The 27,888-nt window shown below is 54.2% G+C and overlaps 1 protein-coding gene across 22 annotated transcripts in view; it reads left to right on the forward strand.

Annotated features, from left to right (window-relative positions):
- SCRIB (scribble planar cell polarity protein) overlaps positions 1-27,888 on the forward strand; it is a 98,305-nt gene that overhangs the window by 25,693 nt on the left and 44,724 nt on the right. For 21 of the 22 annotated variants that reach the window (XM_040091343.2, XM_040091349.2, XM_040091353.2 and 18 more), the window contains exons 9-20: positions 64-182; positions 769-968; positions 1,618-1,784; positions 2,297-2,421; positions 3,544-3,669; positions 4,718-4,939; positions 5,382-5,699; positions 8,262-8,324; positions 21,144-21,233; positions 21,782-21,859; positions 24,114-24,428; positions 25,129-25,209. In XM_040091343.2, coding sequence (XP_039947277.1) covers positions 64-182; positions 769-968; positions 1,618-1,784; positions 2,297-2,421; positions 3,544-3,669; positions 4,718-4,939; positions 5,382-5,699; positions 8,262-8,324; positions 21,144-21,233; positions 21,782-21,859; positions 24,114-24,428; positions 25,129-25,209 — 1,904 coding nt within the window. The remainder of the gene's footprint in view (positions 1-63; positions 183-768; positions 969-1,617; positions 1,785-2,296; positions 2,422-3,543; positions 3,670-4,717; positions 4,940-5,381; positions 5,700-8,261; positions 8,325-21,143; positions 21,234-21,781; positions 21,860-24,113; positions 24,429-25,128; positions 25,210-27,888) is intronic. The other variant, XM_040091347.2, reaches the window with a different exon arrangement.

Raw genomic sequence — 27,888 nt, forward strand, 5'->3', positions numbered from 1 at the left:
CTGGGTGTGGAACAGCTTCCTTCTCTCTGGCACAGCTCACACCTAACTTGTCACCCTGGCCAGGTCAGCTGAAGCAGCTCTCCATCCTCAAGGTGGACCAGAACCGGCTGACAGACATGACAGAATCGATTGGGGACTGTGAAAATCTGTCTGAGCTCATCCTGACAGAGAACATGCTGACAGTGAGTACACAGCTGCCTCTCCCATGCTGTGCACTGCAGCAAGCTGCAGGGATCCCTTCCCATCTTCTGCCTCTGAGCTGAATTCCTGAGCGTGCTCCAGATGCTTCTGCACAGTTCCACCAAGTTCACAGACGTTTGGAAGCTGCTTTCTCTCACTGATTTTTTCCCCCTAAAACCTTCTCTGGGATAGCAGGGATGCTGGGATTGCCCGTCCCCAAGACCATCCCAGCTGACGGGTTCACATCACAGGCTGAGGTGTTTGGAACAGTGTGATTGGAAATGGCCCTGCTCCAGGCTGCCTGGGATTTGATTGCTAAAACAAGAGGGCTGGGAATGGGCAGATAACAGAGGGGAAGTCTTGACCAGTGGTGGTTGCAGTGTGCTGTGTTGAGGGGAAGAGTTGGCATGGATCAGACTATGAGCCTGAGGGAAAACCTGTCCCAAACCCATCCCAAGCCCTTCCCAAGAACGTTTCCCAAACGTGCCTGTTGGGACAGAAGGCAGCTTGTTCCCCAGACCGAGGGCTTTGTGCCTCTTCCCTGTGCTGCCCTTTCCTCTTGCAACCACTGACTTGGCTCCTTCCCAGGCCTTGCCCAGATCCCTGGGCAAGCTGGCCAAGCTGACGAACCTGAACGTGGACCGGAACCGGCTGACGGCGCTGCCAGCAGAGATTGGAGGCTGTGCCAACCTCAACGTCCTGTCCCTGCGGGACAATCGCCTGGCCCTGCTGCCCCCTGAGCTGGCCAACACCACCGAGCTCCACGTCCTGGATGTGGCTGGCAACAGGTGAGCAGCAGGAAGGTGGGAGGCTGCTGAGAGGGACGTGCTGGACCTGTGTGGATCCCAGGATCCGTGGTGTGGAAAAGCCCAGGCTGGGACTTTGCCTGTGAACCCCTTCTTTGTGTCACCTAAGCACAGGGCAGAGGTGAGGCAGAAGTGTGAGGGCATTTTATCATGTGTGAAATAGAGAGCAGGGGAAATCCCTGGTCTGGATTCCTTTCCCCCCTGCAGGTTTTGTGGGTCTGTGTCATTGGTGCTCAGGTGCCAAAGCCTCATTCGTGGTGTGCAGGTGCCTGGGAGCTGTTCTCGGAGCTCCTGCAGTTCTGTTTGCTGGGGTTGCTGCTTTTGGGAGCAGTTGGACACCGACCAGAGGTTCTGTGGGGAACATTCTGTACACTGGTCTGTGAGAGCGTTGTTTTTCTGTTTCTAAACCCCTCAACTCTGTTGGAGGGAGTTGTCTTCTGCTAAAGGCTGGTGAGGAAGGGGATTGGAGCCCACAGCCGTGGACAAAATCAGCTGTTGCAGTGGGCAGGACCGAGGGGTCCACAGCAGCTTGGCTCTGTCCCTCTCTGTTCAGGTGGGGCAGTCTGGAACTGAGGTGAAGCTCCTTGCTGACCAGGTAAGTTTAACAAGCAGTTGTTCTTCTTTTTTGCAGGCTCCAGAACTTGCCCTTTGCTTTGACAAATCTTAATCTGAAAGCCCTGTGGCTGGCAGAAAACCAGTCCCAGCCCATGCTGAAATTTCAGACCGAGGATGATGAAAAGACAGGAGAAAAGGTTCTCACTTGCTACCTGCTCCCCCAGCAGCCCTCTCCCAGCCTGGGTAAGAATCTGCATCACAAGCACTGGCTGCAGAGCCAAGGCTGAGGCCTTGAACCTCCTCTGCTGGGTTGGGCTGTCCCTTGCTGTGATTCCTGTACGGATCCAGGCTCTCGGATGGCTGGGACACCTTTCCCAGGCAGTGACTCTGAAAACTGAGGCATTGCTTTCTGCCAGGGGATAAAGCCCTGCAGCACTCTGCTTGGATCTACTGACCGAGCAGTTAATTTCCGTTGTCCTGTCAGCATGGTATTCCTGCCTTAATTCCACCTTTTCCTGCACTTCTTGGGTAAGGAGCGCTGGAGCTGAAGCATCATTCCCTTCTGTAGAGGCTGCTGTAGGTCTGGTGGGAGACCTGCAGAAGGTGACAGGATGTTGAGCCTTTGTCCTCAAGGCCTCTGATGCCATGGGCAGATACAGTGGGAGTGCCCCAATGGGATAAAAGCTGACTTCCATCTAAGCCTACAACCCTGCTCTTCCCAGAAGGAGCTCCCACTGTGTTCTCTTCCTCCCCAGAGAACCTCCTGCAGAACAGCGTGGATGAGAGCTGGACAGACACCAACCTGAACAGAGTCAGTGTGATCCAGTTCCTGGACGAACCTAAAGGCGATGATGACGAGGAGTCTGGAGCTGAGAGACGAGTAAGAAATTCCTGGAGGCTCGCTGGCTCCCCGTGGAGGCACGGGGACAAACAGAGCTTTCCAAAGATGGGGAGCTGCTGTAATGTCCATGGGTCACCCTGTGACACCCCTGGGGGCCTGTGCAGGATTTCCACAGCCTGAAGGTTCTTCGGTGCCCCGAGGACCTTAAGCAGGAGTGAAAGGGAATGAATTCCCTGGGAACTGGAATGCAGAGTCGTATTTTGAGGCTCTTCCATGGGAGTGGAGCAGTAACGTGCCCAGGGAGCACTGAAAATGTCCAGAGAGCACTGTCAGGACAGGGTTTAGCTCACCCCCAGCACGGGGAAAGGCTGCCAAAGCCAAACCCAGGCCATCCCCATCCCTCCAAGCATGCACTGGAGTGACCTGTTAGTAAAGTACTAAACACTCAAAACCTGCAAGAGGTTGTGCTTCCAATGCAGATGCAAAAGCCAGCATAGAAGTTCTCAGCAAGTGCTCTGAGGGTTTCAGTCTCTTGCAGAACTTTTTTTCTTCTTAGTTTATGGAAAGCCATCCTTGAGATCTGAATCCTTCTAATGAATGGTGTTTGCAGCTGTCCTGGGAGTGTGTGTGTGCTGCTGGCATTGAGAGGTTTGGGGGTTTTTAAATTGTTTTTAACATTGTTATTAGTTTTAGAATGCTGCTTTTCTTGACTTTCTACCAGGGCTGGAACTCACTAAGCAGCACCAATTCTGGTGCATTTGGGCTTGGCAGACCTGTTAAGTCCAGAGGAATTAGGAAGATATCCCAGGATTTCTCACCTGTGTTCTGGAGGAGTTTCTGTGTCCATAGTTTTTCGTTTGCTAAGCCTGAAACACCACTTTAAACTTCCCAGTTCTTGCCATTCTTCCCAAACCCATTATCAGCTGGAGAGGAGGATGATGTCCTGAGGGAGCAGTTGGGGTTCTCTGCCTCTGTTCTTTCCCCATCCCAGCTGCAGGCTGTGTGCCCTGGCGCAGATCCTGCAGCAGGATGTGTCGGTCGCGTCCCTTTGGGGCTCTGGCTCTCTGACACGGGTGTTAGTCACCTGCACAGGTGCATTCCCGAGGCCTGGCACGTGCTGCCAGGGCTGGAATCCCCTTCCTGAGGGTGTCACTTTGCCAGGGCCTGCAGCGCCGTGCCACCCCTCACCCCAGCGAGCTGAAGGTGATGAAGAAGGTGATTGAGGTCCGGCGCAATGAGGTGAACGCTGCCAAGGCTGATGCCAAGCCCAGCTCTCCCAACTCAGAAGTGAGTGTTGGTCCCTGGGAATGGATAACCACGGAGTGGTCTGGGTTGGGAGGAACCTTACACACCCCTGAGTTCCACCTCCGTGCCGTGGGCAGGGACATCTTCCACTAGGAACGTGTGGCATGTGTGGGACATGGGCAGGTAGAAAGGACTGACTTCTGGGAAAGATCGGCAGGGACTGAGAGCAGATTGCCTGGGAAGGTTGGGAATTGCCTTGGGATGTCAGGGGGGGCCTGTGAAATAGAGCAGGAGATAAGAGGCAGGAGACAGAGAGCAGTGTAAGGGGAGTCGTGTGTGTCAGTACCAGTTTTGTCATTGCACGGGGAGAGGAAGAGAAGGCTCTCACATTCCCAGTAAAGAATGACGGGATCAGAGCGCTCGAAGGGGACGCCTTGGTGCCCCAGTGGGAGCTGGGAATAAATGTCTGCACAGGAGGTGGGGCAGGGAGCTCACATGGAGGGAGCTGAGGAGCAGGGTGCTCACATGGAGGGAGTTCAGGAGCAGGGTGCTCACATGGAGCTGAGGAGCAGGGTGCTCACATGGAGGATGCTGGGGAGCAGGGTGCTCACATGGAGGGAGCTGGGGAGCAGGGTGCTCACATGGAGGATGCTGGGGAGCAGGGTGCTCACATGGAGGGAGCTGAGGAGCAGGGTGCTCACATGGAGGGAGCTGAGGAGCAGGGAGCTCACATGGAGGATGCTGGGGAGCAGGGTGCTCACATGGAGGATGCTGGGGAGCAGGGTGCTCACATGGAGGGAGCTGAGGAGCAGGGTGCTCACATGGAGAGAGTTTAGGGGCAGGGTGCTTACATGGAGGGAGCTGGGGAGCAGGGTGCTCACATGGAGTGAGCTGAGGAGCAGGGTGCTCACATGGAGGGAGCTGAGGAGCAGGGTGCTCACATGGAGGGAGCTCAGGAGGGGAAGCTGTGGGCAGCCTGAGGAACAGCTGGATCTGTCCGTGCTGGACCGTTCCCACCTCACACCAGTCACACTCCATGACTCCGTCTGCTGTCCTGGATTCCATCCTGACCTCACAACGGTCTCATCAGGAGAAGAGGCTGAGTGCCACCTCCAACCGCAGCGAGGACTCCCACCTGTCCACCAGCACTGCCTCCGCAGACTGCAGGGCGGAGGAGAGGGATCGGGGCTGGCCCAACGGGCAGCTGCCCGACGCACGGGAGCTGGAGAAGGAGGTGAAGCCCAGAGCGGAAGAGGAGCGCAAGGAAGCTGCTGACCAGGAGGAGGAAGATGTGGAAGTGGAATACAATGAGGTAGGAGCCTGGGAACTGCGGCAGGGACGTGGGAAAAAGTGAAAGGACCTGGAAGTTTGAGAGGAAGTGGGAAATGGATGCAGAAGTAAATGGATGTGGGATTTGGGCGTCACTGGAGGCAGATCCAGGCCGTGGAAGGCAGTGCAAGCAGAGACTGAGGCAGCTTGTGTGAGCTGCACACGTGGGAGCCAGGCAGGCTGTGGGAAAACTGGGGTGTCCGTGGGAGGTTTGAATGTCCTCCACCCCTGGAGCTGACAGAAGCGTGGCTGTGGGAAGAGGCGAGGTGGGGAGGTGGTGACACATTCCTGCGTTTTCCTGAGCACACACGTGGTGCCAGCGGCTCTGCCTGTGCCGGGACAGGGGTCACGGGGACAGCAGGTTCTGTGCTGCCACCCCTCTGTTCCGTGGGGCTCACGGCACGTCTGGGGCTTTGCTGTCACAGCCCACTGTGCACTTCGCTGAGGACACGCTGATCCGGAGCGAGGATGAGGACGAGGATGAAGAGCGACCGTTCCCGGTGGAGAAGCAGAGGCTGATCCGCAAGGACACGCCCCATTATAAGAAACACTTCAAGATCACTAAACTGCCCAAGCCTGAGGCAGTGGTGGCACTTCTGCAGGGGCTGAACAGTGATGGGGTCCCCAAAGAGGAAGAGGAGTTGGGAGGCTGCAATAATAACACAGAGCCCAGGGATCAGGAGGAAGCATGGGATGAGGATGAGAGAAAGAATGGAGCTTTGTCTGCTCAGCCATCCGTGAAGGTAAGGTCTCGTGGGGAGGGGGAAGGTCAGAGGGGTGCAGGCCTGCCCTCTGCTCCTGTGACCGAGCAGCCAGGTTGATGTGGTGCTGATGAAACCACTGGCAGGAGGCTCCAGACCCGGGGATGTGCTGAGGGTGGGACAGCTGAAGGTCACTGGGCACTCACAGGGTTGTCAAAGATCTATGCTGTGTTGCTGTGCCTGACACCTTCACTGTATCCAGGTCCTTGCGCCATCCCCATTCCATGTGCTGTTTGTTCCCTGTGCTGCAGGGACAGTTCTCTGCTCATCACTGGTGGGTTCTGCTGTTCCTTCCAGCCTCCTCCTCCTCACTTGCTGGTAGCTGCTGCTGGTTCACAGGAGGATGAGCTTTGTCCCTGTGTGGATTCAATCTTAGACTGACATTGGGGCACTGGCACTGGCTGGCACCGTGTTTCGTGGGGCGTGTAAGTGCAGCCAGGAGTGTTCCCTTCCCTGTGCTTCCACCCAGACACAGCCTGAGGGAGGCTGCACTGGGATTTAGGGGAGCTTGTGCTCTGAAGTTTTTGCCTTACTGGTTATACTGGGGCTTAAGAGATAGGAGGTCCTTGGCTCTCTCCAGCTGAACCACCACGTTTGGTTAGGGACACACAGAGGCTCCTGCCTGAGGAAGTTCCTCACAATGGGATGGGGATACACAGATGAGGGACCCTTCATGAGATCAGCCCGATTCTCACCCAAGCTGGTTTGAGGATTTGGGGTTGTGTTTGGTGGGCAGAGGTCTGACATCAACAAATCTCATGGGTGAGATGTGGGAGGTGCTGGAGTAAAACCTGCTTCTGCTGTAACTGCACATGCTCCAGGGTGCTGGGATCATTCCCATCCCTGCTGGAGCTCGAGTTGCCCAGGGAAAGGTCCTTTCCCTCTCTTGGCTGTGGAGCCTTTCCCCCAGTGGATGCTTGCCTTGCTCTCTTTGAGCCAGTGCAGCTCATCCTGTGCTCCCTAGCTCACGCAGGTTTCCCAGTGCTGGTGAAGTTCCTCAGGGAATGTCTGGAGCTGTCCCAGGTCCCCTTCATCCAAGACCTGTCATACCTGGGAATGCCCTCACCTGAAAAGGTTCTTTTAGCTGGGGACTCAGAGGAGGCAGTGCCCCACTGGCAGTGCCTGTGATGCCTGCTCAGGGGAGGGGACTCATCAGGAATTACCCTGGCTGTCAGCTAAGCCTTCTCCTGGGGTCACTTCTCCTTTCTGTGGGGCTGCAGTGGTGCCTGCTCCATGGAGACATTTATTCGCTGCCTCCCGAGCTCTGTTCCAGGAGAGGGGGTGTAGGGAGCAGTGTCCCTGTGCAGGGAGGTGCATTGAAGGAGGAGGCAGGGCAGGCTGTGCAGGAAGCCTAAAACCAGAGGGTTTTCTTGCAAGGACAGTTGGTTTTCAGAAGAAATCCTGAGGTTTGCAGTGCTGGAGAGCAGGATCCCAGGTGCCTGTCAGGATGTGCTTTTTCACCAGAGAAAGGGATTGGTGCAGTTGTGTTTGGGACTGTTCGTTGCTGTGCAGTGGCCTGTGGCACCACAGGCTCCTCGGGTCTTTCTCCTGTGTTTAACCCTTCCTCCTTCCTGGAGTGGCCTGGTGTGGAGGGGATGAGGTCAGCTAGTGGTGCTCAGCTGGGCTCAGGGTGCCAGCGTTAACAAAACCTGGCCTGAGGGAAGCACTGGCACTTGGTGCTCTGGGAGCAGCCCTGGCACTGCTGAGGTGTGCTGAGCAGGAATGGAGGCTGCTCTGGTGCTGAGGAGTCAACTCTGGAGCTGTGCTGTGAGTGGGCTCAGCTCCAGAGCTGTGGTGCTGGACCATTCACACCTCCTGTGGAGCTCAGCAGTGACTCCAGGAGCTGTGGAGGTCAGCAGTGACGTTGGGCACGTAATCAGCTCTGGAGCTGTGGTGGTCAGCAGTGACCCCAGAGCTGTGGAGCTCAGCAGTGCCTCTGGAGCTCTGGATCAGTTCTGGAGCTGTGGGGCTCAGCAGTGACTCTGGAGCTCTGTATCAGTTCTGGAGCTGATCTGGAACTCAGCAGTGATTCTGGAGCTGTGGGGCTCAGCAGTGACTCCAGGAGCTGTTGTGCTCAGCAGTGACTCCAGAGCTGTGGAACTCAGCAGTGATTCTGGAGCTGTGGGGCTCAGCAGTGACTCCAGGAGCTGTGGGGCTCAGCAGTGACTCCAGGAGCTGTGGGGCTCAGCAGTGACTCCAGAGCTGTGGAGCTCAGCAGTGACTCTGGAGCTCAGCAGTGACTCCAGAGCTGTGGAGCTCAGCAGTGACTCTGGAGCTCAGCAGTGACTCCAGAGCTGTGGAGCTCAGCAGTGACTCCAGAGCTGTGGAGCTCAGCAGTGACTCTGGAGCTGTGGGGCTCAGCAGTGACTCTGGGCACCGGATCCAAGCTGGATCATTGGACTCCAGCGCTGGATCACTGGACTCCAGAGCTGGATCAGCTCCGGCGTGGCGTGCGTGTGTTGGGTGGTGGTGGTGGTCGTGGTGGCGGGTTTGGTTGATGCTCCACTAATCCGCATGCCTCTTTGCTGGTTCCTGTCCTAACAGGGGGTGTCGTTTGATCAAGCCAATAATCTGCTGATTGAACCTGCTCGCATTGAGGAGGAAGAGGTCTGTACCACTCCTACTGTTCTCTCTCTGCCCAAAATCATCCAGCCTGCTTGATTTGCTTCCCAGCCTCACCCGTTGTTGTAGGGGGAGCTCTGATCTCTCTGGGCCAAGTGGCTTCTGGACCTGGCTGATCACAAACACATTGATTGTTTCCTCCTTGCTTTCCCCTTTTCCTCTTTTCCCATCCTGGAGGTGAGAGTGGCTGCTGCAGAGCAGGAGGGAGATGGAAATGGTGTGAAAACCAAAGGGGCTGAGGTGGGAAGTTCAGTTCATGTTGATGGAGAAGTGGAGTTGGATAAATGGATATTTCTGGATGTGTGGGTTCCCCTGGAGGAGCAGAGGCCTCAAGAATCGGTTGAGTGCTGTGTACTGACCCTTGGATAAAAGGAGGAGGATCTCACTCCGGACACTGTGCCGCTGCCTGGGGAAGGTGGGCTGGAGCCAATGATCTGTGCATCTCCTGAAGCTTCCCCCAAATCCCTTCAAGGCTCAACATGCAGCACCTTGAGGTGTCAGAAAGGGGCAGGTGGCATCCAAGGGACCACAAAGCCCCTGGCGTGGGGATGGTGAGTGTGCTAAGGGTTAAAATGCTGTGGCTGACTGTCTGGCTCATCCTCTGGCTGTGAGCAGCTTCCTGCGTTTGTCTCCAGGTTCTCAGTGCCTGGTGAGTGCCTGACCTGTGGGCTCAGTACCTGTCTGCAGGCAGGGTTCCTGGGAGCTGCTGGAGGCAGAGTGCTCCTGCCACTGGCAAGAGGCAGCAGCAGTGTCCCTGCTGACAGCTGGTGAGATTTCTCCCGTGGGACAGATAGCACAGGGCCACCAAAGCCCTGCTCTCCCTGGGAGTGTTGGCCTGGCTGTCTCTGAGAGCTTGGCTCTGCTGTTCCCTCAGGTGTAAAACAGATTTTTCTTGGTTTTGGAGTGAGGCTTTCCAGGAGGGAGGTGACGAATCCTTTCCACCCAGGCAGAACATGAGCTGGCTCAGGTGTGATCCCCTGTTAGTGGATCCTGAAGATTTCTCCATCTTTCTCCATCTCTAGGTCCCTGAAAACCACATTACTATTTCTTGTCATTCTCTTTTGCAAATCCTTCTGATCTTGGAGGTCTTTTCCAGCCTAAATGATCCTGTGATTCCTGGGTGTGGCTGGTTGGAGGGCCAGGCTGGCTCTGGTGTCCCCTCAAGGCCCAGCACGCTAGAGATCCCCCAGACTGGTGGTGGTAGCTGAGCTCACCCAAGAGCAGACCAACTTTGGGATCTTTGACTGTCCTACAGCTCTGGGGAGTGCTCAGCAAGGAACCTTCCATGAGACCAAGTTGCTCCAAGCCCTGACCAGCCTGTCCTTGAACACTTCCAAACGGCATCTGCCCTCTGTTTCCAGGGATGATTCCTTAGGAATCAGTGGCTGATGGAACTGAGCAGGGCAGAGATCCTGGTGCCCTTGAGCAGCACAGTTTGAATTTCATGATGCTGCTATCACATTCCTTATATCATTTAATACAGCCCTGAGAGAAAAGGGACTGCTGATTCCTGACGGTGTTGCTTAATCCCAACCCCTAATCATGAGCTGGAGATTGATGGTGTTGGAGCAGAACTGGAGGGACACACCCAGGTCAGGTACACCCAGAGCTCCTGGGGCTGTTGGTGCCAACGGGGCTCTGCTGCAGCACAAGAAGAACTTTGTTAGTGTGTGATACGTGGTGGTGGATGTCTGGCTTCCAGGGCTGGCTCCGTTCCCCGTGTTTTGTCTCCATCCCCATCTGCCTTGCAGAATTGGCTGTACTGGGATGTAGAGAGGCTTTGAGAGGAGAAAAGCAGCGTCCTGAGCACCTGTTGGATGGCACAAGGTTAGACCTGAACTCAGTTTTCAGGTGGTTCTGATGGAGTAGCCTGGAAAGCTGCTGGGCAGGTTACAGGAACAGTGGAAGGAGGGTCCCAAATCGTGTTTCAGTGCCTGGTGCCATCCACATCCTTGGGTGTGCCCAGCCTCAACCCTTGTCCTGCACAGCCCCTGCAGGTCCAGGAGCTGCAGGGGTTCTGTGCTGCCAAAGCTTGTGCTGCCGGGGGACATCGACAGGATTTTGTCTCCTGCTCTGCCCAGGGGCAGAAGGAGCTGCCATTCCACTCCCTGGGAAGGAGAGGAGGTTTCCAAAGATGCTGGATGTCTTCTTTGCTGCTGCTGCTCAGGTGTCACATCCTGATGCTCTGCAGCCAGGAGTGAGTCGAGTCTTCTTGAAGGAGCCTCATCCTGTGGAAACTGCTCAGAATGTCACTGTGTGTGTTGGAATGCCAGCCTCAAGCCTGGCCCCAGATAGTATTTGCCAGTGGCAGTTGTGACAGCACAGCCTGGTCCTGGAGCATCCCGTGCTCGGAGGGTTCAGCTGTGGAAAGGCTCCACGTGTACTGGGGAGCACTGGGATGTGCTGGGAGCCATCCCATCCCTCCTGGAGCATCCCAAGCTCAGGGCTCAGCTCTGGAAAGACCAGCACAGGTAGTGTGGAGCACTGGGATGTGCTGGGAGCCATCCTGGCCCTCCTGGAGCATCCCAAGCTCAGGGCTCAGCTCTGGAAAGACCAGCACAGGTAGTGTGGAGCACTGGGATGTGCTGGGAGCCATCCTGGCCCTCCTGGAGCATCCCAAGCTCAGGGATTCAGCTGTGGAAAGGCTCCACATGTACTGGGGAGCACTGGGATGTGCTGGGAGCCATCCTGGCCCTCCTGGAGCATCCTGAGCTCAAAGGGTTCAGTTTTGGAAAGGCTCCACGTGTGGTATGGAGCACTGGGATGTGCTGGGAGCCATCCCATCCCTCCTGGAGCATCCCAAGCTCAGGGACTCAGCTCTGGAAAGGTTCCACATGTACTGGGGATCACTGGGATGTGCTGGGAGCCATCCTGACCCTCTGCATGGGGCTGTTCTTTGCTGCTGCACACGTGGAGCTCTTCCCCTTGCTCTGGTTTTGCATTTACAGGGTGAGTGTGTGCTTCATCAAGGCATTGTCAGACTTGGAATTCTTATGTAGCAAATTTGATTTTCCCACAATGTGGCCCATAAATTTTAAACCCAGGAAAGTTTAATAAACCTCTTGTGCAGTGCAGGAGAGGTCATGTCACCTGTTTGCTCACCTGGCTCGACTGGAATATGACAGAGTGGAGTTTTTTGATGTTAAAAAAAAAAAGATACAAAATTCCCATTTCTCTCGATTATTTTTTAAGATGATCAAAGTTCCTACTGAGCAAAGAAAAATGTGCCATATTTTCTGTTTTAATTTGTCTGGCTTTTAACTTCCTGCCATCAAGATGTTTTTATTACCTTTTCCTACTGGGTTGAAGGGTCCTCAGTGTTTTTTATAGGGTCCTCAGTGTTTTTTATAGAATCACAGAATGGCTTGGGTTAGAAGGGACCTTTTAAATGTCACCCAGTGCCACCCCTGCCATTGGCAGAGGCACCTTCCACTGTCCTGTCCAACCTGGACTTAAACACTTCAGGGATGGGGCAGCCACAGCTGCTCTGGGCACCTGGAGCCAGCGTTCTGCCACCGTTCCCAGGCCACGACCCTCAGGTTTGGAGATGGGTTTGTGATCTTGAGGTGGGTTTGTGATCTCTTCATGTGAATGTGCAACTTCAGCTACAGACTTGTGTTAGGGCACGATTTGGACACAAGTCACCCACAAAGTGCTGGAGATTGGAGTCTGATTGATGTGGTTGCTGCTTGTTCATCATCACTGATCCCTGTCTCAGCTGCGAGTTTTGTCTGATCCGGAGTTCTGTGAGGACCAAGGAGCAAAGTGTGGAATGATTCTCACACAAATGTGGTCCCGCCTGCAGTTTCCTGTCCCTGCTCCGAGAGCGGGGCAGGATCATTTTGGTTCTGCTCTGTCACGCCATCGCCTCGTTGGCCTTCACACAGAGAGCAGGAAGCAGCAGAAAAGCGACTGATGGAGAGAAAATGACATGTTTGAGCACAGTGCTGCAGCGAATCCAGTTCTCCCCTCTGCACCTGGCAGATGCCCTGTGTGTAGCAGACACGGGGTTATGGACAAGGTCAGGCATTGCAATAACCCCTGCAGAAATCACAGGGGCTGGAGCATTTGCCTGCCATGAAACTGGCCCCTGTTTGCTGCAGCGTGTTCTGACCGTGTCTGTCAGTGGGGGAGAACAGGGACTCCCAGGAAATTCCAAGACTGTGGTGGGAAACCATCCCCAGCTTGGATGTGGGTGCTGGAATGAGGCCAGACTGGCATTTCTGGAAGATAGAATTTTCTGGAAAAGGCTGTGCTCAGGAACAGCAAAGCTGAGTTTGCAAGGAAGATGACAGATGATGTGGAAGGAGTGCTGAAGTCAAGTCTCCTACCGTGACAGGCAACCCAACACTGTGCTCTGGTTAATAAATCAGTCGCTTTTTATTAAATACAGATTGTTTCATCCTGTTATGCAGTGTGTGCACACAGATTCCTCCTCCTCCAGGGAGAACCCCAAAACTTCCCCATGCTTCTGCTTCTGGAGTGATTAGAAAACTTAATTAATCTGTCATTTGTTAGTTCATTGTTTTCATTGTGTTTTACCTTGTCCAGTCTCTTCCCTGCTGGCTCACCCATTGCCAGCTTGTCTTTGGTGTAATTCTGTGGAGACCAGTCTTGACTTTTTCCAGCCTTCCTCTTGCTGGATTAGAGAAACCCAATTCCTCTGGTGTTCTCTGGTAAGAGGGATTTTCATTTATTCCCTTTCTCCCTGCCTTTTCTTTCACCTGAGTTCAGGTTTGGTGACCACAGACAGCACGAGAGAGTTTATCCAGACCTTAGTTGACTAAATTCCATACTTGTTTTTCCATTTCAAATCTGGCAGTTCCTGTTCCTGGATGGGAATTCTATTTAGCCACCTTTGTTCATACCTTTATTATACCTTTAGCTTTTCTTCCTCTATCCTTCAGCACCTGGGGAGGTTTGGCCTCCAAACAAGGTGCACTTAGAGATGTCTCTGCCTGTGTGTTCTAAAGCAGGTGATGCCAGGTGTAGTGAGAGTTTCCCGTGTATTCCACTGTTCCTTGGATCAATACTCTCCTCCTGCAAGGCCTGCCCTTAGCAGCACAGTGTTGAAGTAGATTTCAGGAGAGTTGTAAACTCCCCAGTCTTTATCGTCCTGTAATTGTATATTAAATGATGGGCAAAGTAGACCTTTAGAACAGTCTGAAGTTGCTGGGCTGAGAAGAGTCTCCAGTGGAATTTGATAGTGGAAAATATAGTGCAAAAAAAATGATTGCTCTAAGGATTTCACCACACAAGAAGGGTCAGTAAGAACAGGAATAAAAATCCTGTGCTGCTGAAGGGATGAAATAGAACACGTTCTGATGTTACCCGTTCCAGCTGAATCGGGGGGTAAGTTTTTGTCCTGCTTCTGGTTCTGAGCTGGTTTGAGGATTGGTGGCTTTGGACAACGCTTTTTGCTTCTCTTTAAGCATTTGGGTGTTCTCATTTCCAGAGACCCTGTCCTTCTGCATTCATTCCGTAGTTGGGCCAGCCCGGATCCTTGCAGGATTCCCTTCTTTTCCTATTTCTGTGCCCGTGACAAAGCTGGCTCCCAATGGTGATAAGAAGGAAGCACCATCTTCCCACGTCCCAGTTTCTGTAGTTCATGAATTAAATAACTAATCCTGGAATCCTAAACCAGCCCAGGCTGAAGGGGCCTCAAAGGCTCGAGGTTTTGGTTGGAGGGAGCCTTGGTGAGGTTATCAGCACCCCAGCCCGTGGCATCCAGGGATGTGACTCGGCACCTCCCTGCGGAGTTTGTCCCACTGAAGGATTGTTTTCACTGCAAACATTTCTTTCGTGCACCGAGATGAAATCATGCCTTTATATAGACACACAGCAGTGCACTTAATCTCGATGTGAATCGACAGCCATGGCACACAGCTATCGGATAGGAGTCTCATATGGTGTGTGAATATTCATGTGTCTGGAGGAACATTGGGTTTTATTTATGCTGCAAATGTCACCATATTTCATGTTTTTAAAAGGCATCCTTGCTTCCTTCTCCCTTTGGGAAATGTGCTCCCTGTCCTTGAGTCTCCTGGGAGAGGGACGTGCAGGAGCAGAGCAGCACCCTGAGCATGGCAGGTCCCTGTCCCATCTGCTCCCAGTGCTGCTGTCACCACTGTCACCTGTGGGGCTGTGGCAGGTCCCTGCGCTGTTCCCAGTGCTGCTGTCACCACTGTCACCCATGGGGCTGTGGCAGGTCCCTGTCCTGTCCCCAGTGCTGCTGTCACCACTGTCACCCGTGGGGCTGTGGCGGGTCCCTGCGCTGTCCCCAGTGCTGCTGTCACCAGTGGGGCTGTGGCAGGTCCCTGAGCTGTCACCCGTGGGGCTGTGGCAGGTCCCTGTCCTGTTCCCAGTGCTGCTGTCACCCATGGGGCTGTGGCAGGTCCCTGAGCTGTCACCCATGGGGCTGTGGCAGGTCCCTGTCCTGTCTGCCCCCAGTGCTGCTGTCACCCATGGGGCTGTGGCAGGTCCCTGTCCTGTCTGCCCCCAGTGCTGCTGTCACCCATGGGGCTGTGGCAGGTCCCTGAGCTGTCACCAGTGGGGCTGTGGCAGGTCCCTGAGCTGTCACTCACGGGGCTGTGGCAGGTCTCTGTCCTGTCCCCAGTGCTGCTGTCACCCGTGGGGCTGTGGCAGGTCTCTGTCCTGTCCCCAGTGCTGCTGTCACCTGTGGGGCTGTGGCAGGTCCCTGAGCTGCTCCCAGTGCTGCTGTCATCAGTGTGGCTGTGGCAGGTCCTTGTCCTGTCCCCAGTGCTGCTGTCAGAGGTCTCATTCAGGATTCTCTGCTCTGCTCTGGTTTTGTGGAGGTGTTCAGTGAGAAGTCAGTGAGGTGCTCACACTCCTCTGCACTGCGCCCACCATCTCTGCCCTTCAGATATCCTTTCCTTTGAGAACTGAACCCATTGGAACAGAGAAAGGAACAACATCAGAGCCAGGAAACCTCCAGCCCATGTCCAGGGGCTGCTCTCCTGCCAGGGCCACTTTTCCTTCATGTTCCTTTTCCACTGTCCAGGGTTAATTTAGCTCTGAGCAGTCACACAGCAATCTCCCTTTTGCTCACTGTTATTTTCAGCCTGTCTCCTTGTCCCCATGAGCTGTCACTGACCAAAGCCAGACAGATTTAGCTCTTCTCATCTTTCCTGGTGAATCAGTGCCTCCAGCTCCTGCTCTTCCATGTCCCAGCTGTATGCACCCAAAGTGAACAGAATCACAGAATTATTTAGGTTAGAAAAGAACTCCAAGACCATCAAGTTCAACCTCTGACTGATCCACACCTTGTCACCAGACCAGAGCACTGAGTGCCACATCCAGCCGCTCCTTGAACTCCTCCAAGGATGGTGACTCCACCTCCCTGAGCAGCACCTGCCAGTGCCTGGTGAGCCTTTCTGGGAAGAAATTCTTCCTGATGTCCAGCCTAAACCTTGAGGCTATAACATGACACATACAAACGGACACGTAATGTTTATATTACACCGACTGAACGTGTGTCAGAGTGAAGTGACAGGAGCTGAGGGGCCCAGCCCTCAGCAGGACAAAGGGATCCTCTCTCTGGTGGGTGCTCAGCTCCTGGCACTCAGATTTCTGGCTGTTCGTGCCCATGTGTGAGGCACCATGGAGCTGCCATCCATGACTTTGATCCTCTCCCATTCCTTTTATACACTTCAGTCCCACAGAATCTAGTGGAAATAAATGATGTCATTTACTTGAGCTTTATATCAAAAAGCATTTTTTAAGCCTGCCACCGATATTTCATTTGGTATCTTTTGAGTTCTGTTGAATATCCCTAACTCTTTTGTGATTACAAACATGGAATAATCATCTCCTATAAAGTTATTAATGGCATGAAAAGATAAAAAGGGTCTGTATCCCCCTCCTGTATTGGAAGGCTCCCTGCCTCCCCTCATACGGAATTATTTCAATTCTGTCTGCTTTACTCTAAAGCCACGCCTGATACATCTTGACAGAGCCCAAATTCTTGTTTCTCTCCCGATGACTCTTACCTGGTTCTTGGCTTGCACAGCACACACCTGTACCAGCACTGGGTGATGTCAGTGCCAGGTCGTGGAGCACAGCTTTGCACAAGTCTGTTTAGTGCATCTTCGCTTCATCAGCCAAGTCTGGAGTCTTCTCACAGTGAAATAGTTGGGGTTTTGAGAGACTCGTTTCCATAAAATTCAGCTGTTTCTCATGAGAGCCGTTTGTGTGCCTGGTAAGAGCCTCAGTTACTCAGTTCCTCAGTTACTCCTCTGGAATGGTGTCTGGATGAGGAGCTGATGGTTACAGGCATCAGTCTGTGCAGTCTCAGTCCATCAGCACAACATAAAGAGGTCTCGGGGTAAAAAAGCCCAGAATTTTGGAAATGCTCTGTAAGTATCTCAGAGATCTCAGGCAAATGAACTCTTGAACACAAGTTGTCCAGTCCTTTTGATTTTTGAAAATATTATTGATGATATTTAAAGGATTCTTCAGCTGCTGTTGAAGTGGGATCCCTCACCTTCATGTGGCATCTGTCTCTCATCACACATCTGTCCCAACATAAATCCAAACTATTTACTGCAGTGTGCATTTCTTGTGTCAGTATGACAGTCCCAAATAAATCTTTTGGAACACGTAAATGCGACGATTGGACACTGAGAGTCAGGGAATCAGTAAGGTTTGAAAAAACGTCGGAGATCAGCAATCCAACCATCAACCCAGCACCAGCCCCACGTTCATCCTAACCCATGTCCTCAGGTGTGGGAAGACAGAGACAGTGCTGAAGGCAACCTTGGCCCCCACTGATTGCAGCTGTGTTAATTATCAAAGGGTGGGAACAGCCTTGCCCTCACAGCCCTGGCTGAGATAAAAGAGGGAGTTAGCTGGGAGAGGAGTTAGTTCGGGTTTGCTGGCAGTGCTGTGAGGAGGAAGGGACAGGAGGGTGTGTGAGGGATGGACGGGGTGAGGTGGCTGTGCCAGGGACAGGAAGCAGCGAGCTGGAAATGCAGAAGGAAGGTAGAAGAAGGGGAGAAAGAGCTAGAGCTGTGTGGAGCTACTCATGGAAATACAACACAGAAAAGGTATGAAAGACTTTTAGGTAGCAATGGAGTAATGCTTGGAGCTCCCTGAAGTTTTTAAAGGAGCACTCTTGAGTGCTGTGGCCACTTTGATGATGATGACACTCGGGTGCCATCTCCACATGTTTTTTGAACACTTCCAGATGTGAGAACTGCACCCCTGGCCTGAGCAATCCATGCCAGGGCTGGACAGCCAATTACAGGAAGGATTTTTTCCAGTATCCCACCTAAACTGCTCCTGGTGCAGCTTGAGGCTGTTTGCCCTTACCCTGTCCCTTGTTCCCTGGGAGCAAAGCCTGTCCCCCATCTTGTTCCACCTTCCTGTCTGGGAGTTGTAGAGACTCCAATGGTCCCTCCTGAGCCTCCTCTTCTCCAGGCTGAGCCCTTCCCCGAGCTGCCTCAGCTGCTCCTGGTGCTCCAGACCTTTCCCCAGCTCTGTTCTTGTATCTGGATTTGCTGATGCCCCTCAATGCCTTTCTTGTTATGAGAGGCCCCAGACTGACCCCAGCTGCGTGCATCCACATGTACAACCATTCATAAATTGATGCCTGTGCTGGCAGAAACTAACTTTCTCTGGGATGTGAAGCCCTTGAATCCCACTCCTTTGGGTGTGTTTGGAGGAAGAACTTGTTCTCTCAGCGGCTCTCGAGTACAACAGCTCTGAGCTTTGTCCCTCGAGTCCTGTGGCTGCGATGGTCGGTCGTTGCCTCAGTGTCTGCCGTGCCCCTGACGGGCTACAGGAATCCTCAGTGATGAGTTGCATGGCACAGCAGCAAATTCAGACTGCTCCAAATCTGTTGGGCAGTGCACAGATGTCCTGGCGGCTCCCTGGAAGTGAGTCTGTCCAGGTGTGCAACACTTGTGGTGTGTACAGTTACTTCCTGAAAGCTGGGAACTCTTGCAGGAGCACGTGAACCTGTTAAAGGGAAGGGTGGGTGGATGAGCATTAAGGTCCCTTCCCACCCACGCCATTCCATGTTAAAAAACAGTTACACCAAAAACCGTATGAAAGCTGGGTTGAGGTGGCCTCGGTTCATATTCGATGTGTCCCCAAAGAGCCACGGCCAGGAGTCGGGGAAAGAAGAGGTGGAGCTGCTTCCCTGGCTCGTGCTCGGTGCCACTGATGGTGGGTGGGTTCCTGGTGGGAGCCCAGGGGGAAGGATGGCAGCTCGAAGCTGATGTGGCAGCTTTTTCAGTTTTCCCCCTTTTCCCCTGGCACTGCAGCACTTTTCTGTGCAGGGCTGGACCCCTGTTGAGGAACTGGGAGCGTGGTGCACTCTCCATGAAGGTTTTTGCTTTCTGCAGGGGAAGAAGCAGCGAGTTTGGATGGGAAGCAGCACGGATCAGATCATCTGAGATGGGCTGTGGGTGGATCCCCGGCTTTGGGGAAAATACACACAGAGTAAAATACCCAGTGAAGCCCATGGTGGGAGGGAGCTGAACTGTCCCTGCTGGAGGCTGCTCTGTGCTGTGCTCTCAGTGCCAGTCCAACATCGTGGCACTCCAGGCAGCCCGGGAGCAGCCTTAGGAAAGAGGAGTTTGGGGAACAAACAGCTGAAGGTTTAGCACAAGAAACAGCCTGAACTGCAACATGAGGGGCCGTTACAGGCTGCTGGAGCCAGGTCCTTCTTCATAAGGTTCATGTTCACATCAGTTGCTCTTTGCTTAGACCTCAAACAAACATCCCCCAGTTCGGTTCCTCTCCATGCTGGTTGTTGTGGAGAACTGATTTGCTTTGGAGTTTGAAATCTTCTTTTCAGCCTACATATATTTATATCTAGTTCAAGCCCCTTTGCTACAGTTGTCTCAGTATTTTTAGTCTAGCCTGTTTTCAGTGTACACTGATGGAGAGAAGGTTCTTCCCCTCAGGCCAGGTGGCTTTTCTGGCAGGTTTCCCCATATTTTTAGACTGGTGTGCTGAATGTGTGAAATCCAGGGGGTTTGTGCTGTATCTCTCTGTTAGTTTACAGCATCAGCTTCCCATCCAGCTGGAAGTGACTTTCCATGACCAATGACATCAGACAATCCTGAGTCATTGTCCGAAATCATGATCCTGTCCAATGGATTTGGGCACTGAGCAGAACCATCAGCTGTGTCCTGGGAAATACCAGATCCTGCCATTAGGCTGGTCTGTAATCCTTGCCTGAAGACCTGGTTTTGTCATCCTTAGAAGCTTTTGTGTTGAATGTAGAATTACACAATTTCCTCATCAGCAGGATCATCGAGTCCAGCTTCTGGCCCTGCACAGACCCCCAAAAATCCTCCCGTGTGCCTGAGAGCATTGAGCATTGTCTGAACACTCCTTGAACAATACAGATGGGAGTGTTGGGAGTCTTCAGAGCATTTCTGGAGTCCATTGAGTCCTGATGGTAAAACACGGTATTTGTGATTAGTTCCTAGCAGACATGGTCATGCAGGAAGCATTTGTCTGGTCAGGAGCTGGTTTGAGTTGGGCTGTCTTGGATGTGGTGCTGTCTCATCGGTACCCTGTTTCTGTCTGACTTGGGTATTCCAGAACCTGGAATTTTACTCAGTTTCTGGCTCTTGCACCAGAGGCTGTGAACTGATGGTGGGTCTGGAATCAGGGATTTTCCTGGGAAGATCCCAGAGCATTCTGCTGTGCTGTTAACTGGGTATTAAAGGAACTGGCAGCTCAGTCTGTTTCACGTTTCCTGCAGTGATTTTTTGGTTTGGTTTTTGTTTCAAACTTAGCAGAATATGGAGCTCCACAAGCCATTGGTTCTGTCATTGCAGAAGTGAAAGAGGGTTGGAAGGGAAGTGTTAAGGAAGGTAATCTGCTTCCTTTGCTGCCCATGCTGTGGCCGTGTGGAGCTGACACTGACACTGGACATCTCTGCAGCAGCCTCTCTCCATCCTGGGCTTTGTTTCCAAAGAGGTGACATGGGGGACAGCAAATCTGGTTCTCTAGAGGAGTCTCTGCTCATTTCTGTCACTTACTTCACCAGCTCCTTGGTCCTTGGCCCTGAGAGGGTCCTGTCTATCCTGTTCCTTTCCCTGTATCCTACCACGTGCTCCCTGTCTTCCTTCTCGTGACTGTGGCGTTGTGAATGGCTCATGGTGGTGTCCTTAAAAGAAACAGCTTCAGGTCAAATCAGATCAGCTGTTGGCAATGGGCATAATTGGGGATGTAGAGGTGGGGGGTAGGAAGGAGAAGACTCATGGATTGCTCAGCTGCAATCCTGAGCAGCTGGGGCAGAGGGAAGCAGAGGATCTGGACAGCATAGATGGGTTTTTTGCAGTTGTGTGTTGATTTCCATCAATACAACAAAGCCAAGTATCCATCCAGAGTGTTCTGGACAAGGTGCCATCCTTGTCACTGCACACTACGCTGTGGTGACCTGGGATCCCCCGGTGGCTGATGGAATTACACTCAAAGGGAGCCCCATGGCAGAGCCAGGCTGTGGTGTGAATGCTGTCCCTGTTCTGTGATCCAGCCCCAGCCCGTGGCTGCCCAGTTTTGCTTTGTGGTGGAATCCCCTTCTGCTGTGTCCATCGTGAGCAAGCTGACTGCTGGGTCAGGACTCAGCTGTGGGGAGGGATTTGTGTGTTTCACGCATTGTGGTGGTGGTGCCTCTGGGGCGTGGGCGCCAGGGCTCACCCACGGGTGCCAGGGCTCCCCCAGTGTGTCAGCAGATGACTTGGAGCTGCTGTTTGTTATTCAGAGAGTTGTCCCTTGCTCTCGGGTGCCCTGACCCATAACTGCTGTCCCTTTTGCTTCCAGCTGACGCTGACCATCGTGCGGCAGACGGGGGGGCTGGGCATCAGCATCGCGGGGGGCAAGGGCTCCACGCCCTATAAGGGCGACGATGAGGTAAGGCCTGGGCTGTGTCACTGCTGAGGCACCTGCGCTCGGGCACTGGTGCTCCGCAGCGAGGCTGGGTGTCCTTAGGCGTGAGCATTTGGGGCCGGGTGGGAGCAGCCCTGAACTCCCCCAGAGTGAGAGGCGGGTGGGGTGGAACAGATTCCTGCCCCTGGAGCGGGATGGTCTGACCTGGGGCAGCCGTGGGAGCAAGGGGTTCCTTCCCAGCTGTGTCCCGGGGGCACAGTGTGGGGTTGTTCCCCAGCTGGTGGCATCAGCTGTCGTGCCAGTTCCACCGGGAGAGGGTTAACATGGCATTCCCTGGTCTTGTGTCCCCCCTGGGGCCAGCCCTGCCGTGGGGTTCTGTGCCCCTTGTCACCTTGGGGCAGCCCTGCAATGGGATTCCTGTTCCCTTCTCCTGGCTCCCAAGCAGGCTGATGTGGTTACCACATCCCCTCCTTCTGGGTTCAGGACTGACCCCTCTCCTCGGAGCTGAGGGGTCTCTGCACTCCGAAGGGGTGAGGAATGGGCTCTCCATAGAGCAGCTGCTTTGTTTCCAGGGCATCTTCATTTCCCGTGTGTCTGAGGAGGGTCCTGCAGCTCGCGCAGGCGTCCGTGTTGGTGACAAGCTTCTGGAGGTAAGGACTTGACTCCTGTGACAAAGCAAGTGCTTCTGCTAACTTGGAGTGCAGGCACGAAATCGTTGGGAATGGCTTTGCACCACACGTTTTAGACAGAATGAAGGATTAGGAGATGTGTAAGAGCTAAACAAAATCCTTTTGGCCCAGAGATAGTTGTTTAATTTATGTTACCATGAATCTTTTACTGCTTTATAAGCTCCTGCATTTACTCTGGCCTAGCTCTGAAGTGTTGTGTGACCCAGGTAGGAAAAAGCACATCCCCAGCAGGCCAAGCTGTGCATACCTGGGCAGGGCCAAGGTGAACCCTGTAAAATAACTTGTTACCCAGGGAGCCAGCCATGGGAATTGTTTGGGTGGGAAGGGACCTTAAAGCTCATCTCATTTCACCCCCTGCCATGGGCAGGGACACCTTCCACTGGACCAGATTGCTCCAAGCCCTGTCCAGCCCAGGCTGCCTGGGCCTTTTCCCCTGGTTCTCCCTTACGTGCCCCACTCGAGCTGACCTGCTCTGTGACATTCCCCACGCTGAGGGACTGTCACACTGACAGCTCCAGGTGTTTCAAGAGTGTGAGCGGGTGGATGGTGTTCACCTTCTGGAAGATGAGCAAGGGTCGACCTGAGTTGTGTTAAAGTTTGCTGAATTTTGTTGGTAGAGATGTTTCTGTGTGGGGAGTTACCTGTCTGGGATGTTGCCTGTAGGGATGATACAGGTGCAGGGAATTAGGACTCCCTGTGGGGAAGGAATTCCCCTGAGAGGGCCTTTCCTTGGTTGCCCTGGCCTGGGATAACAGGAGATGCAGGAGAACTTCCCAGAGGTCTGGACACACCTGTGGGAGCAGGGCCCAGGTGGGGCAGGGCTGAGCCAGTTCCTCAGGCAGTGGTGGCTGAGTCAGGGCCGTGTGTGTTGGTTTGGGCCGTGTGTGAGGGGATGCTGGGTGTTGGTGAGAGCTGTGTGTGAGGTGATAATGTGTGTTGGTCGGAGCTGTGTGTGAGGGGACGCTGTGTGTTGGTCGGAGCTGTGTGTGAGGCTGGAGCTGTGTGTGAGGGGACGCTGTGTGTTGGTCGGAGCTGTGTCTGAGGGGATGCTGTGTGTTGGTTTGGGCTTTGTGTGAGGGGACACTGTGCGTTGGTTGGAGCTGTGCGTTGGTCAGAGCTGTGTGTGAGGGGACACTGTGCGTTGGCTGGAGCTGTGTGAGGCCGGAGCTGTGCGTTGGTCGAAGCTGTGTGTGAGGGGATGCTCTGCGTTGGTCGGAGCTGTGTGAGGCCGGAGCTGTGCGTTGGTCGAAGCTGTGTGTGAGGGGACACTGTGCCTTGGTCAGAGCTGTGTGAAGCTGGAGCTGTGTGTTGGTTTGGGCTGTGCGTTGGTCGGAGCTGTGTGTGAGGACGGAGCTGTGTGTTGATTGGAGCCGTGTCTGAGGGGATGTTGTGCATTGGTCGGAGCTGTTTGAGGCCAGAGCTGTGCGTTTGTCGGAGCTGTGTGTGAGGGGACGCTGTGCGTTGGTCAGAGCTGTGTCTGAGGGGATGTTATGTGTTGGTTTGGGCTGTGTGTGTTGGTTTGGGCTGTGTGTATTGGTTTGGGCTGTGTGTGAGGGGACACTGTGCATTGGTCAGAGCTATGTCTGAGGGGACGCTGTGCGTTTGTTGGAGCTGTGTGTGAGGGGACGCTGTGCATTGGTCAGAGCTGTGTGTGAGGCCGGAGCTGTGCGTTGGTCGGAGCTGTGTGTGAGGGGATGTTGTGTGTTGGTTTGGGCTGTGTGTGTTGGTTTGGGCTGTGTCTGAGGAGACGTTGTGTGTTGGTCGGAGCTGTGTGTGAGGGGACGCTGTGCATTGGTCAGAGCTGTGTGTGAGGGGATGTTGTGTGTTGGTTTGGGCTGTGTGTGTTGGTTTGGGCTGTGTGTGAGGGGACACTGTGCGTTGGTCAGAACTGTGTCTGAGGGGACGCTGTGCGTTGGTCAGAGCTGTGTGTGAGGCCGGAGCTGTGTGTTGGTCGGAGCTGTGTGTGAGGGGATGTTGTGTGTTGGTTTGGGCTGTGTGTGTTGGTTTGGGCTGTGTGAGGGGATACTGTGCGTTGGTCGGAGCTGTGTGTGAGGGGACGCTCTGTGTTGGTCAGATCTGTGTGTGAGGGGACGCTGTGCATTGGTCAGAGCTGTATGTGAGGGGATGTTGTGTGTTGGTTTGGGCTGTGTCTGAGGAGACGTTGTGTGTTGGTCGGAGCTGTGTCCGAGCGGCCGCTGTCGCTGTCTCTGCCCAGGTGAACGGGGTGTCCCTGCACTGTGCCGAGCACCACGTGGCCGTGGAGGCGCTGCGGGGCTCGGGCAGCTCCGTGTCCATGACGGTGCTGCGGGAGCGGATGGTGGAGCCGGAGAACGCCATCACTGTCACCCCCCTGCGCCCCGAGGACGACTACAGCCCCCGAGAGCGGCGCGGGGGGCTGCGCTTCCCCGAGTGCCCCGAGGGAGCTCCGGCCACCGAGAGGTTTTCCACCTGCCTGATGCGCAACGAGAAGGGCCTCGGCTTCAGCATCGCTGGTGGCAAGGGCTCCACTCCTTACCGGGCTGGGGACACGGTCAGTCCTGATCCCCTGGGATCCCCGAATCCTCCTCATTCCTGGTCATGCAGCCTGGCCCTGGGCTGGTGGGCCAGGTAGTCTCTGAGAGCCAGGTGTTGTTAAGTCAGGGACTCATGGAATTCCATTATGGTTTGAGTTTGGAGGGACCTTAAGCCTCACCTATTCCATCCCCTTTTCATGACCAGCTTCTGCTGTCCCAGGTTGATCCAAGCCCTGCCCACCAGGCCTTGAACACTCTCAAGGATGGGACAGCCACAGCTTCTCTGGGCAACCTGTGCCAGGGCCTCACCACCCTGAGAGGGAGCAATTCCTTCCCAATATCCCATCTCACCCTGTTCTCTGGCAGTGGGAAGCCATTCCTCTTTATGCTGTCACTCCAGGCCCTTGTCCAAAGTCCCTCTCCATCTTTTTTATAGAAGGATGGGGGCTGGGGCTCCCAATCCCTGCCAGTGATATCTAATCCTACTGCTGCCCTCTTGGCACAGATTCCAGGCTCTGGGCCACAGGAGGGCTTTGCTGTCAGGGCTCTGGGAGCAGAGGGTTTGTGTGGAGCAGGGAACAAACGGGAAGTGTCAGGGCAGGGGAAGGGTCTGTGGAGGGGAGAGGGCTGGGACCTGCCTGGTGTCTGGAACAGGTCTGGAGAGCCAGGCTCAGGTGAGGGACAGCCTGGGCAGCTCTGACTTTCCTGATCCTCCAGGGGATCTTCATCTCCCGGATCGCAGAGGGTGGTGCAGCCCACCGGGATGGGATCCTGCGCGTCGGAGACAGAGTCATCTCGGTGAGTGTGTGTGCAAGGAAGGGACTGACTCGGCTCCGTGCCCTTCCTTGTGCAGGGGCTGCTTCTCTGTTACTGGAGCTGGATTTTGGGGGTCCTTTTTTCAGCTCCTGAGCCTTCTGGGGAGAGCATGTAATTTGAGTGGCTCTCCCCTTTCTGGTGGTGGGTGCAGTTACACCTCCCCTTTCCCCAAATGCTTTCTGCAAGTGCTTTCCCCAGGAATGGCATGGAGGGAGGGGACACAGCAGCACTGCCCCAGCCCGGTGTCCCTCTGGAGCCTGGGTGGCAGCTGTGGGGCTCGGCCACGGGGACAAGGGACCCCCTTGGGGCACAGTGGGGTGGCAGGGTCAGTGTGGGCTGGAGCAGAAGGAGCTGCCCAGGGATGCTGTGGAGCAGTGCAGGGGTACCTCCGTGCTTCCCTGCTTCACTTGGAGCTCTGGCCCTGGCCTCCCGTCCTGTCCGTGCGGATCTCACTGCTCTAACCTCGTGTCTCTGCCTCCTGGTCCTCGCTCCCCTCCTGTGGGAGCCTCTCCTGAGCTCCTGACCCTCTTCCTGCGCTCGCATGCTGCCTCTGAGAGAAACCTCCAGGTTCTGGTGCTGGTGGTGGGTTTCTGGCCCAGCTGCTGTGATAAGAGCACGTGTTACCACAGCGCTGGCGTGAGTAAACACTGATACAGCCTCGTCAGTGCTGGCTTCTGTCTGCTCTATCCCTGGGCTGGGGCTGTGCTGTATTTGCTTGGGCACAACATTTTAGTGGAGCTTGGCCCCAGGTCTGACACTGGTGTCTTGGCAGGAGGCTTGAACTGGTATAGCATCTCTCCCTCCCTCCTAGTGCTCCCCACTCCCCAAAATCAAGCCCTGACCGTGATTAATGCCAGATTGACTGAATTTTTTTGGATTTGCTTATGGTTTGATGCTCCATGGTACTGGAGCCCATCAGTACTGAAGCCCATCATTTGTGTTTGGTTTGCTCAACCTGTGCAAAAAGGAGACACAAAATCAGAACAGATTCAGAAGTCAAACCTGTCTCCACCCTGCTTCAGCAGCTCTATTTATATCCATGGGCAGCTTCATAGGAAAGGCAGATCTAATTCCCCAGCAATAGCACGCGGTGGATTCCTAGTGGGATGTGTGAGCTCATGTCTTACAGAGCTCAGGCCTCTGCTGGATTTTGACATGGCTGAGGCGTTGCTGTCGTTATTCCTGACACCCCCAGCGGGGTTCCCTTGGTTACCTGTGCTGAGGTGTGTGTGACTGTGCAGGTTTGGTGCTCCCGTGCTCACCTCTGACGAGTGCAGGAACACGGCACCTTGCAGGAGAACACTCACCAGGACTACTCCCAGAACTTCCAAGCTTGCTTACAACTCTTTTGAAGCAGCAATTTCCTGTTTTTTATTGGAAAGCTTCCACGATGCCATGATTTCTAGGATGTGGGTGCAGGTTGCCTGTACCTGCATGAGAAAGGGGAGGACCCTCCCTGGTACAGGGCTCATGGGTTCCTCAAGCATGAGGACTCAACATTTCCAAAGCTGTGGTCTCCTGGTCATGCTCAGCTCTCACTTTGCCAAAGAATTCTGTTTTTTAAGAAAATAAATACAGCACAGCTTCCTGCTCTTCCCCTGTGCTCTAAATCCTCCTGGACTTCTCCTCAGCAGAAGAACTGGGATTGCTCCTTTGACCTTCTTAGGGGAGCTTTGAGCACATGGATTGAAGAGCCCAGCCTCGGTGTCCCCTGAGTTAACACCCCTCAACATGCCCCAGCGACTGTCACTCACTCCCCTGCTTCCCTGTGTTCCTGTGTCTCTTGGGAGTCATTTTGGTGGGGGAAGACACTGGACAGGGACCTGCTGGGGGGAGTGCTGGAGAGCTGGAGTTGTGGGATGGGAATCTAGCAGGGAGGGTGCAGGATTGGGGGCAGTTGCTAAGGACAGCTTGGTATTTCTGGGGTGGGACTGGGAAGAAAACTGATTGTGGGGAGATTTAGGATAGTGGTGGGTGACACGTGAAGTCCTAATGAGGCAGTGTGACCCCTTAGAGATTTGTCAGGGTGATGTAATTCCCTGGCACACAAGAGAAATACGTGGAGCAGGGAAAGGACAGATACTGTCCCTTCCCCATGGCCCTCAGAGAGCCATGCTGCCATGGAAAATTAGCCACCAGGATTGCCAGGTAGTGGAGAGTTACTGGGTGAAATGCACCAAGGGCTGTTACATTTGAGACACCTCTGACTGTGCTCTGGTCCCTGCTCCAGGGAGGCACCACTGTGCCCTTCTGGTCTGACCCCATCTGACCGCTCTCATCCTGTCAGGGGCAGGAAAACAGGAGAGAAAGGAGAGTGGGTTATGCTGCTGCAGGTCTGTGTGTGCAGTGTCATCACAGTGCTGTAGCGCCAGAGCAAGGCTTGGGGTGGAAGGCACCTTCAAGATCATCTTGTTCCCACTCAGTGAGCGTGTTTGGCCTTGATCTGGTGATAGAACAAAGAGCCAAATCTCCTGCATGTTGTCTTTGTTAACCATCAGAGGACCCAAGGAATCCTCCCTTCCTCTCCCTGGACACAGGGCTGCTGCTCTCCCTGCTCCCAGGGGCAGCTGTCAGCAGGGAGAAGTGCAAACTCCAGATGTGGAACACACTGCAGACACAGCGGGTCCCAAATGACAGGGGCAGGAGGGGGCAGTACCTTTA

This window comes from Hirundo rustica (assembly GCF_015227805.2).
Source record: "Hirundo rustica isolate bHirRus1 chromosome 1 unlocalized genomic scaffold, bHirRus1.pri.v3 SUPER_1_unloc_1, whole genome shotgun sequence".
Taxonomy (NCBI): Eukaryota; Metazoa; Chordata; class Aves; order Passeriformes; family Hirundinidae; genus Hirundo; species Hirundo rustica.